Source organism: Drosophila simulans, chromosome 3L (assembly GCF_016746395.2).
Source record: "Drosophila simulans strain w501 chromosome 3L, Prin_Dsim_3.1, whole genome shotgun sequence".
Taxonomy (NCBI): domain Eukaryota; kingdom Metazoa; phylum Arthropoda; class Insecta; order Diptera; family Drosophilidae; genus Drosophila; species Drosophila simulans.
In genome coordinates, this window is record NC_052522.2 from 17,295,347 (window position 1) to 17,313,076 (window position 17,730).

Genomic DNA, 17,730 nt, shown 5'->3' on the forward strand with positions numbered 1-17,730 from the left:
TTGCGGAAAAACTAAACTCCATCAAGAGTTGCACGTAAGAATTAGCTAACAAAACATTCCCTTGACTTTTACAGATTTCATCTCTAATAGAAATATTTCATTCTTTTCTCCCTTTGCCAGGATTATGCTATAGCATATTGCAGCTTAAAAAAAAAGTATTTAGTTTTTCCTGCTGAAAAGTGCTTTCAATTCGCCATTGCACAGCCAATTAGTCGTTTGCATTTATGACACACATACGATGCGAGACGGTTTTCCGCTTGTTTTCCCCCATTTCCCGACACTCGCTAATTCGCATTCGCCACAGCGAAAAGGAGAGTGGAAAGAGACATGCATATCCGCTGCCACAATTGCATATATGTAGAATATAGTATATAGTGCTTCGATTCCGATGTGTGTCGGCACGATCAGAAGGCTAGACGCACCAGATGACGGATCGTGTCCAAAGGTGGGGGCGTCGGACTGACAGGAGGAAATAATTAGGGGCAGCACGGTGATCAATTGGAACATGCAAAAACATGTCTGATGTTGTTTATTTGGGTAAGGATATCGAAATAGCATGCCTCGAAACAGAATGGCGACATGAGCCCATTAAATGTTAATCATTTTAGCAAATAGAAACATATGGGAGGTCGTGTTTTTATTAAATTGGTAGTTTTATATTAAAAAAACATAACATAAACATAAAATATTATATATAAAGTATTAGCTACATATTTATAATTGAGCATACTGGTAAGTTATGTAATATCATTTTTGGGATTAGATGAGATAACATAAGTGCTTAGTAAATGCCCCAATCGATTAGAAGAATTTGATTAAGTATAATATTTAAACAAATAGCGGAATTGAAAATAAGTGTGAGAAACATTTGAACAAACGGCTGGCGATAAGTGGAATACGGTTCTATCTCAATCGATTATTGAAAAGGTTAATATATGTATGTACATATGTATAATGTTTGAGCAACATGATGGCACCAATGCCACTTTGAACATATCAAGCGTAAAGAAACTAATTTCCCATTGATCATTAACTATTTTTAACGGTTCATAAAAATGTTTATTAAAAGCATTTGCCATAGGTCAAAAGGTTTTGTTCTCTTATAACAATACCCTCCTGATACTAGAAAGTTGAGCGTGCAATCAGCTTGTCACTAAGCAAATACCCCAATTGATCGTCAAATTTTTGCACTGTGCAGCAAACAATCTGTTTGGCAAAGTCGGAAAATGGGATATGCAAACAAGAAGCGACAACTCGGATGGCCCATGTTCGTGTGTTCACAAAATATATACGTATGTATGTATGTACTTTATAGCGCCGCAGTAGATTCTTTCCTTCTACGATTTCGATTGGGATGGCATGGGGTGTTGGGTGGCTTGGCGTGGCAGGGGAAGGGGCTTTGGGTGGCGGGGGGATCGACGAGCATTGCAAAAGGGGAGCAAAGCAGCAACGAGCAGAGCAGAGCAGAGCAGCACAGAGCTTTCGCACACTGCGAAACGCTTATATGGCACTGCTCCCCATGTGCGCGCGTGTGTGTGTGTGTGTGTGTGGGGTTCGCGTGTATTTATATGCGCCGTGTGTGCGTTTGTTTGTTTGTGTGTATGTACGGGCGGGTGCAGCGAACTAATTCAAGGCTGCATACCACACACGCTACGGCAAAAATAAAGCTATCACTGTGTTTGTCGCGCTCTCTCTCGCCGCCTCTCCGTGTGTTTGCTATTGCTTTTGCTATCTCGCCGTCTATCTCTCTGCGGCGCGCTCTCGCTCTCTCGCGCGAACTGCATCTGTGGTCGTGTGCAAGACAAGTTCAGCGCTAAACATTCAAAGTCGCTGCGATGGGCAAGAGCGGGTGGTCGAGCGGGGCTGGAGGGGGTGGTGCGGATGGGGGTTTGTATCGCACCGCAGTCTGCGACTGAGAATTTTGTAAGGTTGTATCATCATCATTGCTGATGTTGCTGCCGCTGCTGCTGCCGCTGCTTTTGTTTTCATTTCTGCCTTTAACGAGATGCGACGGGCGGCACACGCTCTAATGCAATCAAAGGGCCAGCGCAAACTGGATCCGAAGCCCGGTTTAGTTCAGGGACGGTCTTAAAGACCCAAAGGGCCTAAGTCTATAAAAGCTATATGCATTTTTATTAAATTTTAAAGACCCCCTTTTTATCTCTTTGGAAATATTTTCTTAAATACCATTCTTTGCTTGAAACACATTTGTATCTTTTAATCATTTCATTTAATGGGTATAAAAACAGATTTTGATAAAGTTCCTCATAAATCCCTTATTGAATGCTGTTTTTTTGATTCCTTGATAAATAGGAAAGTTTTAAGAACTACCTTTACCTTTACTTTCAACGCTTAACTACATATAAGATATATTATAAATGAAAATTAAGTTATTAATGATATTTGTCATTATTATAGTAATATTTCCTAAATGCTTTATATCGTATTAATGTAATTTGCCAAGTTAAATAAGCGAACATATTATGCTTATGTACATATTTTCCCCGCCACCATTCACTGCACATAAATCGCAGAGAAAATGCAAACATATGTATCTCGCTTCCCCCATCTTTGTCCTATTGCATTATTGTTTTCCTCGCTCTTCACTCGCGCTTTTCCGATGCGACTGCCGTTGTTTTTGTGGCTGATGAGGTGAAGGTGAAAATTTGTAGCCGGCCCCCTTTCTATGGGTCCCAGAAACACAAAAACAGACAATAGGGATGCCGAACTGGTTGCATGCGGCCACTGTGTTAATGGGTTACAGTGCAATTAGGACAGCGAAAGGGGGGAGGGGGGGGATGTGAATGTGGCAGCAGTTGTGTGTGTGTGTGTTTGTGTGTGCTTTATATTGAATCTGATTAATATGTAATGGGAGCGCTTATGTATGCAACGCCCAAGAGGAAAGTCCTGTGAATAAAGATTTCACAATGCCAACGAGATGGGAGGATTTGTTTTGGAATAATAAGAGAATATGCCAAAAGGGTAGCATTTCAATCAATTCTTTTCAAAAATTATCAAAAATACTATGAATGAATATTATGAATATTATTTAAAATACCAATACTCTTAAAGGATGCATATATTCAAATGTTTGTAAATACTTATATAGAGACTTAAGTGTTCCCTAAAATTGAGTTTTCATTACACTCGAAATATCCGAGCCCGTCCCAAAAACTAATTAAGCGTTTCCATCTGTGAGCTCAAAAGTGCCACTGGACCATTAATCAATCTGCAACTCGACAAAATGGCGCTCGGAATGACTTCATTGGCAGCACAAAAGAGCGCGGAGCCATAATGCCGCTTATATAACGAGGCTAAGGCGAGGCTCCTGCCAAAAAAAAAAAAATAACGAGAACACGGCAGCAACAACAAAGACTTTAGCAGCGGCTAACAGCAACAACTAAGCGATATCCGTTAAAACTTGAACTCGGCGGTCAACCTGCAATGCGTACGGCAGCAGCAACAACAGCAACAGCGCATTTAGATAAGTCGCAAAACAAATATACATATTTAAGAAATAAAACAAAAAATGGGAAAACACAACAGTAACAAAAAAGGAAGTTAGAACTGACAAGCCGACAGCTAAATACTCTTGCACGATATGTGCTTAACTTGCTTCAATTAGATATTATGCTATAAATAGCTTTCTAAAATCATAATAATAGATTGCGATTTATAAATAACGCAAGACAAAGCAATCATAAGCATGCAAATTTCAAAACATTCTAAGAATATAAGCTTATGGCAAGTTATTTATAAGCAGCTTTAGTAAATTTATAATCTAGATATTTCCTTATGTCTTTAAAAAGTAGAATTTAGATCCACTGAATGTTTTTAAAATATTCTTAAAAATGATTCAAGATGCATGCTAAGTCCAATTGCTTTTTTAAAATAAATAAAAATAGTAGTACTAATAAAAATAGTTAAAAGAAATTTCCAGGATCAGCGCGTAACAAACTGAAGATCATAACTAAAATACCCCAGCGATGTAAAAACACAAATGCAACAGTAACAACAAATGGCAAAGCAATCAACAAAATTGCAAAGTGCATTTTGCAGTGGCAACTGCAACGTTTGGCACTCAAATTTAAGGTGGCAAGAGGGGGCTTTCAGAGTTGACAGGGAGGGAGGGGAGGCGGTGCCTTTGGGGGTGGGCAGTGGCAAGTGGGGTGCAAGTGGGGGGTTGTCGCTGGTGACAGTGACGTGCTCGGCCCGGTTCGGTTCGGTTCAGTTCGTTTGCTGGCTGGCAATGGACAAATGAACGCCCCTGACATCGTTAGTTGTTTCTGTTGTTGCAGTTCTCGTTGTTTTTGTTGCGCGTTGTGTTGCTGCTGCAAATGTTGTTGTTGTCGCTGCTGCTTGCGTCGTTGTAATTGTTGTTAGACGCTTTGCTGGCCGGGGGCACGCAGAAATCCTGATTTGGTTATAACAACGCACATTTGAAAAGCGACAAAATAAAAGTAAGAAACGGCAACGCAGCAGCAGCGCGATTTGAAATTCAAATTCAAATTGGCAATCCAAATCCAAAGCCGAAAGGCAGCCAAGAAATGCGTGCACTGAGCTTTAGCCATGAGCCATGAGCTGTGAGCCATGAGCCATGAGCTGTAGTGGCTAAAACGCTGCATACTTGCGCTCGCAGTCGTAGAACAGAAAATGTCAGCCGGAGTAATCAAATAAATAATCTGGCTAAGTGCTGCCAGGGATGGCGAAGTTGGCCGAAAGTGAAACTGAATCTGCAACTGCAACTGCAACTGAAAGTGCAATAGCAATTGCAATGCAAAGAAAGTGAAACGCGTGATTGCGATGGGCTGGGAAAATGCATTGCAAGTGAAATGTAAAATTAAGTTGCATTTGATGTATATAGTTTCATGAAATGCATAAACAAAATTGATGAGCAGCAATGAATAACAAAATAATTCAAGAGTTTCCACTAAGACAGTGCATGCAAATTTATTCAGTTTGTAAAATATGAATAAAAACTAAATTAATCAGTTTTAAGGAAGCTTAAAAAACTCTATGAACTCTAAAAGACACAAGTTGTGTACTTAGGCAAGAAATCCTTCTTTATTGCTACTAATATGGAGAAGAGCCCAACGGCACATGGTTAATTAGATTTAAGATTTGAGATAATCTGCAACCGAATAGTAGTACTTAATCATTTAATCCCGACATCAAAACTAACAATTATTCTCTAATTGTGGTTAACAATCGGCACACAAATAGACATGCAAACTGAGCACTTGCAAATGAATTGCTGAAATTATCACCAATCAAATACAATTCTTGGCTAACAATCATGCTGTCGATTGAATAGATCGCAGCCAGCGATTTTCCCACAACACCCATCCCTCGAGTGAGCGGACTAACGCAGAAACTAACGCACTTTTCAAATCTAATGCCAACAAAAAGAACAGAAACAGAAACAGAAACGTCGGCTTGGTCGTGTGGAACCCCTTGACATTAATAGCGAGTCGCAAAGTCTGACTCAAAGAGAGGCCCAAGAGATGGCTGCAGGGGCACTACGAGTAGATGGGGTTCTTTTTTTGTCATAGGGGGGTAGAAGGTGTTTTTGGGGGGTAGCGGGTAGGGGGCTGGCTGTGGCCGCCGCAAAAGAACCTTGGACCGTCGCTGAACTCGCTGCAAAGTGAACAATCTTAGCCCGTCTACGACGCGTCGGTACCGTTGACGACCGCTCGCAATGTCAACGGCTCGAGCAGCATTTCAATGCCTGCCACTGCCACTGGGTTGCGGATCCGAGTTCCAATCCGACTCAGAATCTGTATCTGTATCTGAATCCGACTGCCAGTCCGAGTCCGGGGCGTTGGTGTATCCTTGAAATCGAGAGTTCAATGCTTGGGCCGTGCGGCGCTTGAACCCAGTCGGGGCATCCACCAACGAAAAAGGGCAGCGACAGGACCTGCTCGTCCTTCTGTCACACAAACAAAAAATTCGAGCTCAGTCGAAGAAAAAATATAGCACCAATCGCTCATATTTCTTGTAAATAACTGAGCCAATGTCAAGTTGCCAAAAAGGATATTAGTTTCCGTCTCTAAATTAAACTTAAGACAGTTCAAGAAATCCTAACCTCCTGATCTATTAGTTCAAGTACTTGAACATCTTTATTCAAAAATTGTAAAATCTTAAATCAGCTTCAAATATCTTTGAGCCCCAAAGTATGCAATGATATATTTTCAAATGAAAATCCTTTTGAACTGTAAGATCTCACGGTTCAAAAAGAGTTTTTTAAATATATAAAAAGTGTATAGCAGCAAAGTAGGAAGATATAATGTTGTGCATGTTTAAGGGAAGCTTAACTTTTTAAAAGCTGAAATAAGTTTTTCTTTCCGTGCATCCAAAAAAATTGGGTGGCTGCAGGGCGCAGGACCCAAAATTTAGCGCCTCGCTTACAGGCTGAACTTCAACCAAATTGTTCAAGTTCAAGGTTGCCGGAAAGCCCGATTCGAACCAAAAACCCAAAGCCCATACCCAAACAGTCGGCTCTTTGTCTGCCGCACGCACACACCCACGCCCACACAAACACACAGGCACACACACGCACACTCGCACACTTTATCACGCACACGCACAGCAAAATGGCCGACAAACGGAAAGGAGTGTGGGCAGCCATTTTGTCTGCGGCCCGAAATACCAATACAAGCGCACAGATAGGCAGACGGCAGCCTAAATACATGCACACATATACGGCGAACATTTCCTACAAGCGACCCAGCCGCCACCCACACAGACACACACACAAACGCACACACACAGAGGCAGCAAGGCGAATATCCTTTTGACCTTGAGCGCACAATTTCCACACGCAAAATTTATTGACCCGACTGTCTGACTTGGCTTCGCCGCATTCGGAAACTTTTGAAAACAAAAACGAGCAGCGAAAAGTAGCAGGCCGCCACGACTCCTCGCTGGGTCCTGTCTGGGTTTCATATATATGTATGTCTTTTTGTTTTCCCTTTTTTGCCAAGAAAAGGAAGTAGGTGCCCGCAAAAAAGGGCGGCGGCGCCCAAGGACTGTGGGTGGTTGTGGTGTGGGTGTGGTGCGGTGTGCCATTCAGACGCTTCCCAGAACCGGGGGCTCCGTCTGCCTTTCGTGTCAATAGACGGTTATTTGTCTGCCTCCTGGAAATCCCAGCCCCTTGTGAAATCCCTACCACTCAGCGGGAGGCATCCGCCCTACACCTACAGCACATTTTTTAGGCGGTACGACGACGTCGACAACGACGAGACAACAACCCGAGCGTCGACATTTATATTTTAGTCTGCGACTTTGAGTGGTTGAGTGGCTCGGTGGCTCAGTCGTTAGGTGGTTGACTGTTTTTGGGTGGCCATTGGGGCGGCGCCTTGCGAGGAGGACATCCTGTCGGGATTTAATAAACAAGTTACTGGCCTTTTTATTTATTTCGGGCAGTTGTTGGGCTGACAGTTTCGGTCTTTGGAGGACGAGTTTTAATACAAATTATCCCACGGCCAGATGGGAAATTCAATTAGTTGAAATACACATTTTCAAAGACCAATGCCCAGACTTTTGAGTAGCGTAGTAAAAGCATTGCATTTTTGCAATATTCTTCCATACTTTCATCGTATCTCTGTCTCTTATATATTAGGATATATCATTAAATCAAAAACTTTCAGTTCTTTATAAATTCGAAACAGTAGAATTCTTAGAAATCTGATTTTAAATTATTTGAAAACAAGAGCTTTGAAAGCTTTTAGCGAGCACACAAAATACTTGAGCTTTACAACACAAAAAAACTGTAAGCATGAGTTCAATGCATCTAAAACTGTACTGCTGTAGTTTAGCCTCTTTATGTAGATTAATGTAAGATACATGTAATATACATACAAGCTACATGTAGATATACACCATTATTATAATAGTTACATTGTACTAGCCCTAGATGGCGACACCAGCTTATGTTTGAGCTGTAAATTACTCATGTAATAATAACGTAGAAAAAACAAAGTGGCTTCACTACGAAATCTACGAAAGAGTGGCAGCGCTTGCAAACGCGCCAAATTTAAAAGATAGATTTGAAAATAATCTTATCTGAGCCAATTTAAACAATGAAATATCTATGTAAATTTCAATTGTTCACTCTTGGAAATTTTCGAAAATACTCTTTAATGTACTTCTTAAATTTTAGTTTTTCGTAGTGCAAAAAGGTAATGAAATTTTCGACTTACCGCTGAGCTTGTCCATCCGCTTCTCGATGTTCAGGCACTTGGACATGAGCTTCTCGACGAGCAGGGGATTGGCGGCGGCGCTGGTCACGAAGCGCGGCTCCTCCGCCAGCGGCTGTCCGCCCATGAGGGCGTACTCCAGCTTGGTGGCACAGTCGCCGGCTACTCCGCCGCCGGAACCAGCTCCTCCTCCCCCGCCGACGTGATTGCCATTGCCATTGCTGTTGTTGTTGCTGTTGTTGTTGATCAAATCGCCACAGAGGGCAGCAGCTGCGGCTGCAATCGCCGAGGCCGCCGAGCTGGAGGAGCCGAAGGCCAGTAGCGCCTGCTGACCACCGGCATCGCCGGAATCGGCCAGACTGGCGGCCACCGAATCGACCAGACCCTGTGCACTCAGCTGGGCATTCTCTTTGGCTAGCAGATCATCGTTGGCCACCACGGCGGCAGCGACGCTGGCGAAGTCATCATCGGTGATGACATTGTTGTTGTTCTCCTCCTGGGAAACAGTTGGTTGCAGCGGGAGGAGCAGGAGTTGTTTCAGCGGTGTGGGGGGAGAGATGAGCAGAAAACAGAGAGGGAAAACAAAACAATGATGAAAAATCCATATAGAATCGGCGGGTCTAAATATGATATGGATATGTATATATATATGTAGATATGTTTTATGACAGTTTGTAAACTTCTCTGTTCTATTCTTGGCGGATGTACATTTTCGACTTTCACCTCGACGGTGGCCAAATCGGACAGCAGGCTCTCGATCTCGAAGTTGCTCTCGGAGAAGCTGCGGAACAGCTCGTCGGAGGAGTCGCCGCCGCAGAGCGGTTCCACCACCACGTTCACGTTGCGGGCCGCCGCTCCATTCAGTTCGTTGCCGGCGGACTCCACGGATACCAGGACCTCGCCACCGACGCTCTGCTGCGGGTTGTTTGGATTGCCAGCTGATTGGATCGAGGGGTTCAGGTTTTCCGTTCCGTTCGCCGTAGAATCATCCTGGGATTAAATTAAAACATTTATATTATTAAAAATTTAAATATGTTATACATATATCACTTTCTATAGAATGTCTTAGAAGGGAAGAAGGTAAAATTGTCTGCTCTAAAAGTATGCAACATTATGGCTTTCAAAAACCACGATCTTTTAAATTTTTGATGTCATGCTCATTAGGAATCTTAAATGTTGCTTAATAACATATTATAAAATTTAATTGGATATAATATATGAAGATCATTGAGGGTCCATGAATTTCATAGGTATAAAAGTATCTCCAACTAATCTTTCTATTCCTAGGGAACGTCTAAGTTTCCTAAGGCTGCAGTTGTCCTTGTACTTACGGCTATGCATGTTCCCAAGTCTAGACCTCCAACAAGACGACCATCGTTATCTGGACACCAGAGCAGTGCATCGTCGATAAAGGGCATCGCTGATAGGGCAAAGCCTGCACTGCAAATACTGTTAACTGCCAGCGTGTAGCCGTTTCCTGAATACCCCTGCCAGTCGCGAAAGTTCTGCTCAATCTTGATGCCACCCAGGTCCAGGGTACTCCTCGCGTCTCAAACCAGGAAAGGGTATCTAGTGTCCACTAGTTCTTGGTTTCACTGCGGAAACACTGCTCTCTGCGAACTTGCAATACCTCGATTTGTATACCTATCACACTTGGTATAAAATTTCGATCTCCGTTCGCTTTACAATTTTCTCATAAGATTCGTGTGAAAATGTTGTTTTAGGCACTTTATTTAAGACGGTTTTGGTTTGGTTCTTCAAAATTTGTATAGAGTTTTGACTTCGCTTCTGGATATTAGATCGCACGAAAAGTGAAGTTATAAGGTTCCTTGTGGATGTGTAAAAGTTGTTAGTTCTTCGACGCACTTAACAGTGTAGGGATATTAAAATCCTCTTGTATATATATTTTTAATTTTAATATTATTTTGGCTTGGTTTTGGAGTCTGAAAAGGAAGAGAGAAGTTTAATAAGTATAGGCATACATAAGTAATAATAATAGAATACATAATAATAGAAAACAACATGATGTATAGACATAAAATCGGTAAAACTTCAAAACGTTTTACTTATTCATTAAGTAACATTATACACTGAGTGCATAATACATTTTTCAAATGCACAACTCCCTTCTTTTCAATTTCGCACCACCTTATCTAAAATCAAGGCGTTTTAATTGCACAGGCAACGTGCTTTCTTGGGGAAATTCCGGCCCATCTGAATTTTCATCTGCATCCCAACAATGCCGCATCATTGGGCATCCATTAAAATATCTACATTTATACATAGCCGATCCGATCTGCAGGCAATATATACATATATATTTATATACCGACATATATACATAGTTAAAAGGCGAGAAGAGGATGAAAATATAGAAAGTCGTCTCGTTGCATTGTTTCAATTTTTGCCTTGTGGCTTCCGGTTATAACTAATTTTCCTCTGAATCAAAGTTTTTCTCCTCGCGCCGCAACGTTTTTTTTCGGTTTTGCGATTGTGTTTGTGTTTAAAGTTCAATAACATTAGAAATTGCGAATTACAACATAAAAGCAAGAGCGGAAAGAAAACTCGGCGATCGGGGCAAGTTGCATCCACGGCGGCGGGGCAAGACGTGCGGCACAAATTTTGTGGCAAGCTAAAACTGAAAACTGCATACAAATAATCACAAAAAAAGAAAAAAAAGTGTGCAAAAAAGCAGGAGAAAAACGAAAATAGAAGCAAAGCTGGAAAAACGCTTTTTACATAACATGTTACTGAACTGCGGCAACAACAACAACAACAGCGTGGAGCGGCAACAACAAGTTTTGCACTCGCCAAATTCATTACAAGTGAAAGTCCAAAAACAACAGCAACACCAACAGCAGCATTTGCAACAACAACAAAAACTACAACAACTGCAACTGCAACAACAATCTGCATTCACGGCGCAAAAAGTTCGTTAACATTGAACTACGAAGCAAACGAGGCGGAATACGAAGAGAAAAATGCGCATAGGAAAAAATAAAACTGCAGCAAACTTGAAAGCACTAGCCAACAACAACAACAACATTTGCAGCTTTAGGTGCAAGCGTTAGCTGAAAAAAAAAAACATATTATAAAATAGGAGACTGGAGAAAAACAACATCTGCTATACTTAAACAGGCAGCCGTAAAAAAGTAACAATAGACTCGCAATCTTATTTTAATAACTTCAGACAAGAAGCAGCATCAGCAATTAGTTTTAAAGACCTTCAGCTAAGTCATAAGATTTTATAAAATATATAATTAAACTTATGTAATGTTTTGATTTAGAAAAGAAAGTAAGGATCTTAAATACAGTTCTAGATACATTCCATAAATACATTGACTATACAAAATGGCACTAAAAATATAACTTCATAACATTTGTACATCATTAGCTGAGGACTAAAGCGCAAAAAGTGAGAACAAATAAGATATCTACTATTATCAATAACAAAAACAGATCTTTCGTGTGTTATCTCAGCTGTTAAATAACACCGTGATATGTAGGTAACTAATCAAAAAAAGAATAACATTATTATAAATGTTACCTTAACAAAAGTTTAGTCTATACTAAATGAAAATAAACTATCCTAACTGAAATAAGCTAAGAGAATTACTAAATATTTAGAGAAGCAAAAACACAGAACAAAAACATTAACAAGTTAGTTAAAAAACTCTAATAAATTTATCTGAATTCATTGCATTTCATAAAAGAAATTACATCGGCTATACAAGCAATAGATAATGTTCATAAAGAAAAGCATTAAACATCTTTGCAGAAGCAGTATATCATGTAGATATTAGCATTAGAAGTCGAAAGAACAAAAACAATAGCAACTTTGTGTGCGGCACACGAGCAACAAACACATGCAACATGCAGCAGCAGCAGCATTATGAGCAATAGAAACGGCAGCAACATCAATTGCCGCAGTGCAACACAGGCAACTTGCAGCACAGACATTACAACATTGCGCTGCCTGGCACCCGCGTCATCATCATTTCTCTTTCTCTTTCTCCCTGCCTATCGCCACTTTGCTTTCGGCCTCTTCGGGTTTTCCACAGCTTAGCAGTTGTTGCTATTGCTGTTGGTATTGCCTTTATGATGCGCATGCGCGGCGGAAAACTCGTTTTTCATTATTCAATACAAGCGACTCCGGGCGGCTGCAACTATTTCACTTTCCAGCCAAACTGCAAGTTCAGGCGAAAAGAAAAAGCGAAAGAAAACTCGAAAGAGCTGGGCAACGACAACAACAAACGAGAAGCGCGAAAGGAAAAGCCAATGGAAAACGTCCAGCCTCAGTTTGAGTTTCAGCTGGCGCCAAGTTGGCCATTTGCCGTTTACTGTTCGCCGTTCCCCGCGGGCCAAATCATAATTAGACATTTGGCCCGAGCTGCTCAACATTTATGCAAAATATCGGTTGGGTTTGGATCCACCATCCCCCTTCTTCGATTTTCTTCATGCCTCTTTAGCTTGGCGAGTAATCACAGTGCCACAGTGCGTATACGCAATCTCTGATTAGCGCGGCAATTGCATAGAAAAGCTAAGTTAAAGCGGCTGGGCATGTGTACTTAGCCGAGAATCTACACTGTGCAGCCCGCATTCACTTCCTGGTTTCCCCAGCGACTAGCTGGCAATGAGAATTCCCGATTTGGGTGCGCCGATCGACGACTGACGATCGCCGACTGACCAGTGCTCCCCAATGCGCCCCAATGCTCCCCATCCCCAGTCGCCGGCTGATCGAGTGCTCTCCACAACGGGGTTCTTTCGCGAAAGTTGAAAGCTTTCCAGTTTTCCCTGGGTGTGGTGACCTTAAGGCGGTCATACTGGAATTTGGGTGTAGACCACAAATATATACCAATCACTCTTAATAATAATAATAATTATAATGATAATGATTTATTTATACTTAAATATCTTTATTTGTAGATCAAATGTGAATGGGTCACTCCTTCACCAAATAAAATAGTAAAAATTTTTAGTTTTATAAAAATAAATTTCTATAGAGATGATTTATGAGACATTTTGCAGTATGAAACCCCTTAAAAAATATATTATATATTTTTATTTCATTCTCACCTTTCGCTTTTTGTTGTCGTTGTTCGCTGACGATCCTCGACGTTGCTGAATGTTATTTTCTTTTGTTTTTTTCACTTATTTGTAAAAGGTTTCGTTGTTGTAAATATATAAATTTTGATTGTTTTTTGCTTGCTGTATAGTTTGTATATTGAACTACGCGTAATTTGTAAGTTAATATTTTAATATTAACGATTAATGTTAACCGTAAGGCAGTGTAAAGTTATCAAAAAGTGTTTTTCTGCATTTCTGGCTTGCTACACTTGTTGCACATTGACCGACGTGCCACTCGATGTTGTTGTATTTGCTTGGCCGCGCACTCGGGCGCATTTTATATAGTTTAGTTAGATATTTTGGGCTTTTGTAACCGCCGCACTTGTCACAGGTAAATGGTGGAGTTCGGGGTAGCAGTCTCACAGTTTGCCGACTTGGCCGATTTTATCTTACAGCGAATGCGATAGATGTATAAAGTTTTATTGCCATTAGCATCGATATCGATGGCATTGACCAAATTTGCATTAGTTCCCAGTTTGCTGCTTTTGGCACGCATTTATGGTGTTTGAAGGTGCGCTGGGGCATTTGGGGGCGGGCGGCGGTGGGCGTCGGTGGGCGGTGCCCCGAAGACAAGTGGATCCCGTGGAAGTGGCTCCCAATCCTTCCGATCTGTCGCCCTATGTCGGCTTGCTGTGCGGCCTCTGCAAGTAGAATCGAAGAAGAAACCACACAAGGCCAGAAAAGCCAATCAATAAATATGAAATAAACACAAATTCGCTGCATAAGTTTGAATTGTTTAAAAAACGCGCGAGACATTGACAAACCGGTTGACGACTGTCTCGAAGGCAGAGGCCAAGATAATCTGCTGCTGCGGGTGTTCCCAATAACTATTTTCGCCGGAGATCATAAATTTTACAGCTCGCTTTATTTGCATTTTACTTCTCGAGTTTTCTGAATTTTTCAAACCTAATACCAATTTTCTTAAAACCCAAAGAACGAGCCTTTTCTCAATCGATATTATTTTTTTTATTTAGTTTAAAGATAATAATCTAAAATTTACATTTCCCGGAACACCCCACTTCCGAACGCCCATTTCTGCATAGAATTCGAATGGCACTTGAAAAAAACATGAAAGCTTTTGAGGCCTGCAAATTATGGAGGAGCTTTTGCTATATAGACTATAGTAAAGCTATGCAAAATGCGTTAGTTGCAGAGAATGCGGAATAGAGATAGCTGCAGCGAGTGACAGAGACAGGTGGCAAGGGAGAGCGAAATGCGCCGGCTTCTTTGACTTTTGTCTATTTCTATTGACTGCGTAAATATGTGTGAGCTGTTGTTGCTGTTGCGATTAGCTTTTTGCATTGTTATTGTGGTGGTGTGCGTTCAGTTTCTGAGCGCGTGTATGTGTGAGCGGTGGTGACCTTCTCACACTGTCATGGCTACGAATAAAATAATATAAAAATAAAAGCTTCTGGCTGTATAATTTGTATGCAGCTCTCAATGCGTGTCGACTGGCGCGTTTGTGTGTGTGCGTGAAGAACATAAGCGAGTCGTGCTTAAAAAGCCACAACAAAACTATAAACAATAGCAACAACCACACGGCTTTTCATTGAACAAAATATTATTAACACTCCGCTCAAGATCGCTGTTTTTGCCAGCGCTTTTTATTATTATTGTTGTCGCTTGCGGATAGTTGAAAAACAGTATCGCAAAACTTAGACAAATTTGTCGTATTTCGTATTTCTTTTTGCGTTTTTGCTTTTTGCCAGCAAACTGGAGACACTTCCGATTTGGCAAAAAAAGCTAACGTTTTTCTATGCTTTGGTGACGAGCCTGAAATTGTAAAAACATTAACTTCGTTGGCTTCGTGCTTAATTAGTTTATTTAGTAACAGTCTCAAGGTCGCATTATATAGTTAGCAGTTACATTTCGCACAGCTGTAGCTTTTTAGGAACTATGCATAATTACAGTTCAATAATTTAAATCTAAAAATATTCGATTGCTTTATCTAACTATATAATATTTATGTTAAAGCTGTATCTATTATGATGTTTTATTAATTTACGATTTTCCCAGGACTTTATCCCCGATCAATGGATTAATTTAAGCCATTTCATTAGTCATAGCTTGAGAAACATTTTAGCAGGTGGGCAAATTTTAACCTTAGTTTTGTGCTTTTCGTTTTCAGTTGTAACCACAAAAAGCTATTGTTTTTGCTGTTGTATATATTTTTTTTAGTTTTCTGTTGACCTTCTTTGCTGCTGCTGCTTCTTCTTTTGCTGCCGTTTCTTGTGTTTTTGTTGCTAGTCCGATTCAAGTTTAAGGTCGTCGCTTTGGGGGTCTAGACACTAGACTACAGTCTGTAGACAGTCGCTAATGCCGCACGAATGGCCGAGCTGTAGGGTGCTTGTTGTTGCTTTTACAGGTAGCACCCCCTTTGCCGCCCAAGGGCGTAACGAATGTTGTAGTAATCGAGTCTCCTTCCCGCTCGCACCGATGTATTTATATACATTTAGGTTTAAATTCGGTATAGTCGCACGTCGAATGTATGTCCACGTATGTGGAAAGCAGAAAAATTCAATTGGTTAATGCACCTCATTATGTGTGACTAATTTGCATTGGACGAAACACTACTCCAGCTTAAAGAGGGGAACTAAATTTACCAAATCGGTCAGGGCAACTCACAAATAAGACCAACAAAAGCGGCTGAGAAAATATGTTTTACTAACTGATCACTAGAGAAAAGTAATTAAACTTACAACTTAACCTTTAATTTAGTTAGTTATTAAGCCATAGGAATTTTCCACGCATCAACGTCACATGAAAACCCTTAGAATCACACCTTTAATCCACATTGCGCATACGACCTGTTGGCCCACTGAGCCAATAATTTATAACGCCGTGTTAAATGATTGGGCATTGTCTCTCGGACCGCATTGCCCCCAAGAGCAATTACCAAATTATTATCATCATTATCGTTATGAACATAAAATTCATTCGCATCTGGCGCACGCGGCGTATGCGTTATATTCCAGTTAACTGCTGCTTCTTTCTGATGGCTCCATTGTTACACCAGAACACGAAGCATAAGGTTAAGCTAACCATGGGAAACAAACGACCTTGGGTCACTATTATACAAACTATAGCCGAATTCTTGACGGCTAGCAAACAAGATGAAACCAACAACCAAATTTAACCAACAAAGAGCCAACAACAGAAAATGAATTCTAATTAAATTAACAAAATGAGCGTAAACAACAGCAGCAGAAAAATGTTAAATGGAAAAATTATTCTGCCACCGCCATAAAAAGTGCGATCAAGAAATAGCAGACACACGAGACACAGCCATTATGCATAATGGATAATGGAGATGGAGATGGCGACTGCGCCAGCAAAGAAAAGTTGAGTCAGGTCCCCGAGAGCCGTCGTCTGATGCATTTGTCCCACTCACTGATCCCATTGTTCTATGCTGGCCTCTACACAACTGTAAATGCAGTGGAAAATCCGCGCGATTTTCGTTTCGAAACCTATTGCGTTCCTGTTGAAGTGGTATAACACTATCAAGACAAAGGAAAAAGTGCATTATATACAATATAGAAACAAAAAAAATGGAAAACTATATACTGAATTCAAAGATTGTTATTTTAATGTCGAAAAAATACTATAATATTAAAAATGTATAGTATTTACATAAAAAAAAGTGTTATTTAATCCTTATTACTCCAATTGCACTTTATAACACTTACTTTTTAGTTATTACATTTTATTTTCTTCACCAATATTATTATATTATTGAATAGTTGGGCAATAAATATAAAAATTAACAAATTTATGTAATGACAAGTATCCGAATTGCCCAACATTCATAACATATTCTAATGACTTAATTGAACCAATTAGGTTGATAATATTAGTCAATAGCTTTCTGTGCTTCTGCCAAATATGCATTCTACGCCCCACAAAGTGCATTGAAATATTAAAATAGAAGAACGGAAAGCAAGAGCCAAAATAAGAAACAAAAGCAAGGGGCATATCTTACTACGAAAATTAATGTGTGTCGTTATGTCTATTTCAACGTGCCCCACCGAAGTGCATGTGTGTGTGCGCGTGTGTTTGTGAATAAAATACGCAACCTTCAAAAAAAATCTAACAAAGCAAACTTGTTCAATAGTCATATGCGTATCAGGAAGTCAACATTTCAAGGATTGACTCATTGAAAAAGTCGAATGCGATGGCAACAAAAACAAGTTAGTCGCTGTTGCACGCACACAACTGCAAGCTCAAATACGCTCTCTCTCTCCCTCTCACACATACACTCACTAATGAGCATTAGACGAAAAAAAATAAAGCGCGCCCGGCAAAATGCAATGCAAAATGCGGCAACAACAAATTATTTACAGTAAAGCACTCACACACACACACGGACACTCTGCAAGTCTAAGTCTGTGTATGTGAGATCACTTGC

General features: G+C 40.6%; 1 protein-coding gene across 1 annotated transcript in view; it reads right to left on the reverse strand.

Moving 5' to 3' along the window:
- Positions 1–13,649, reverse strand: part of LOC6738482 (ecdysone-induced protein 74EF) — a 42,677-nt gene extending 29,028 nt beyond the window's left edge. Inside the window, exons 1-4 of the mRNA XM_016169338.3 lie at positions 13,275–13,649; positions 9,530–10,141; positions 8,907–9,188; positions 8,202–8,694 (exon numbers count right to left, since the gene is read on the reverse strand). Coding sequence (XP_016032325.1) covers positions 8,202–8,694; positions 8,907–9,188; positions 9,530–9,616 — 862 coding nt within the window. The 5' untranslated portion in view covers positions 9,617–10,141; positions 13,275–13,649. The remainder of the gene's footprint in view (positions 1–8,201; positions 8,695–8,906; positions 9,189–9,529; positions 10,142–13,274) is intronic.
- Positions 13,650–17,730: the final 4,081 nt, after the last annotated feature.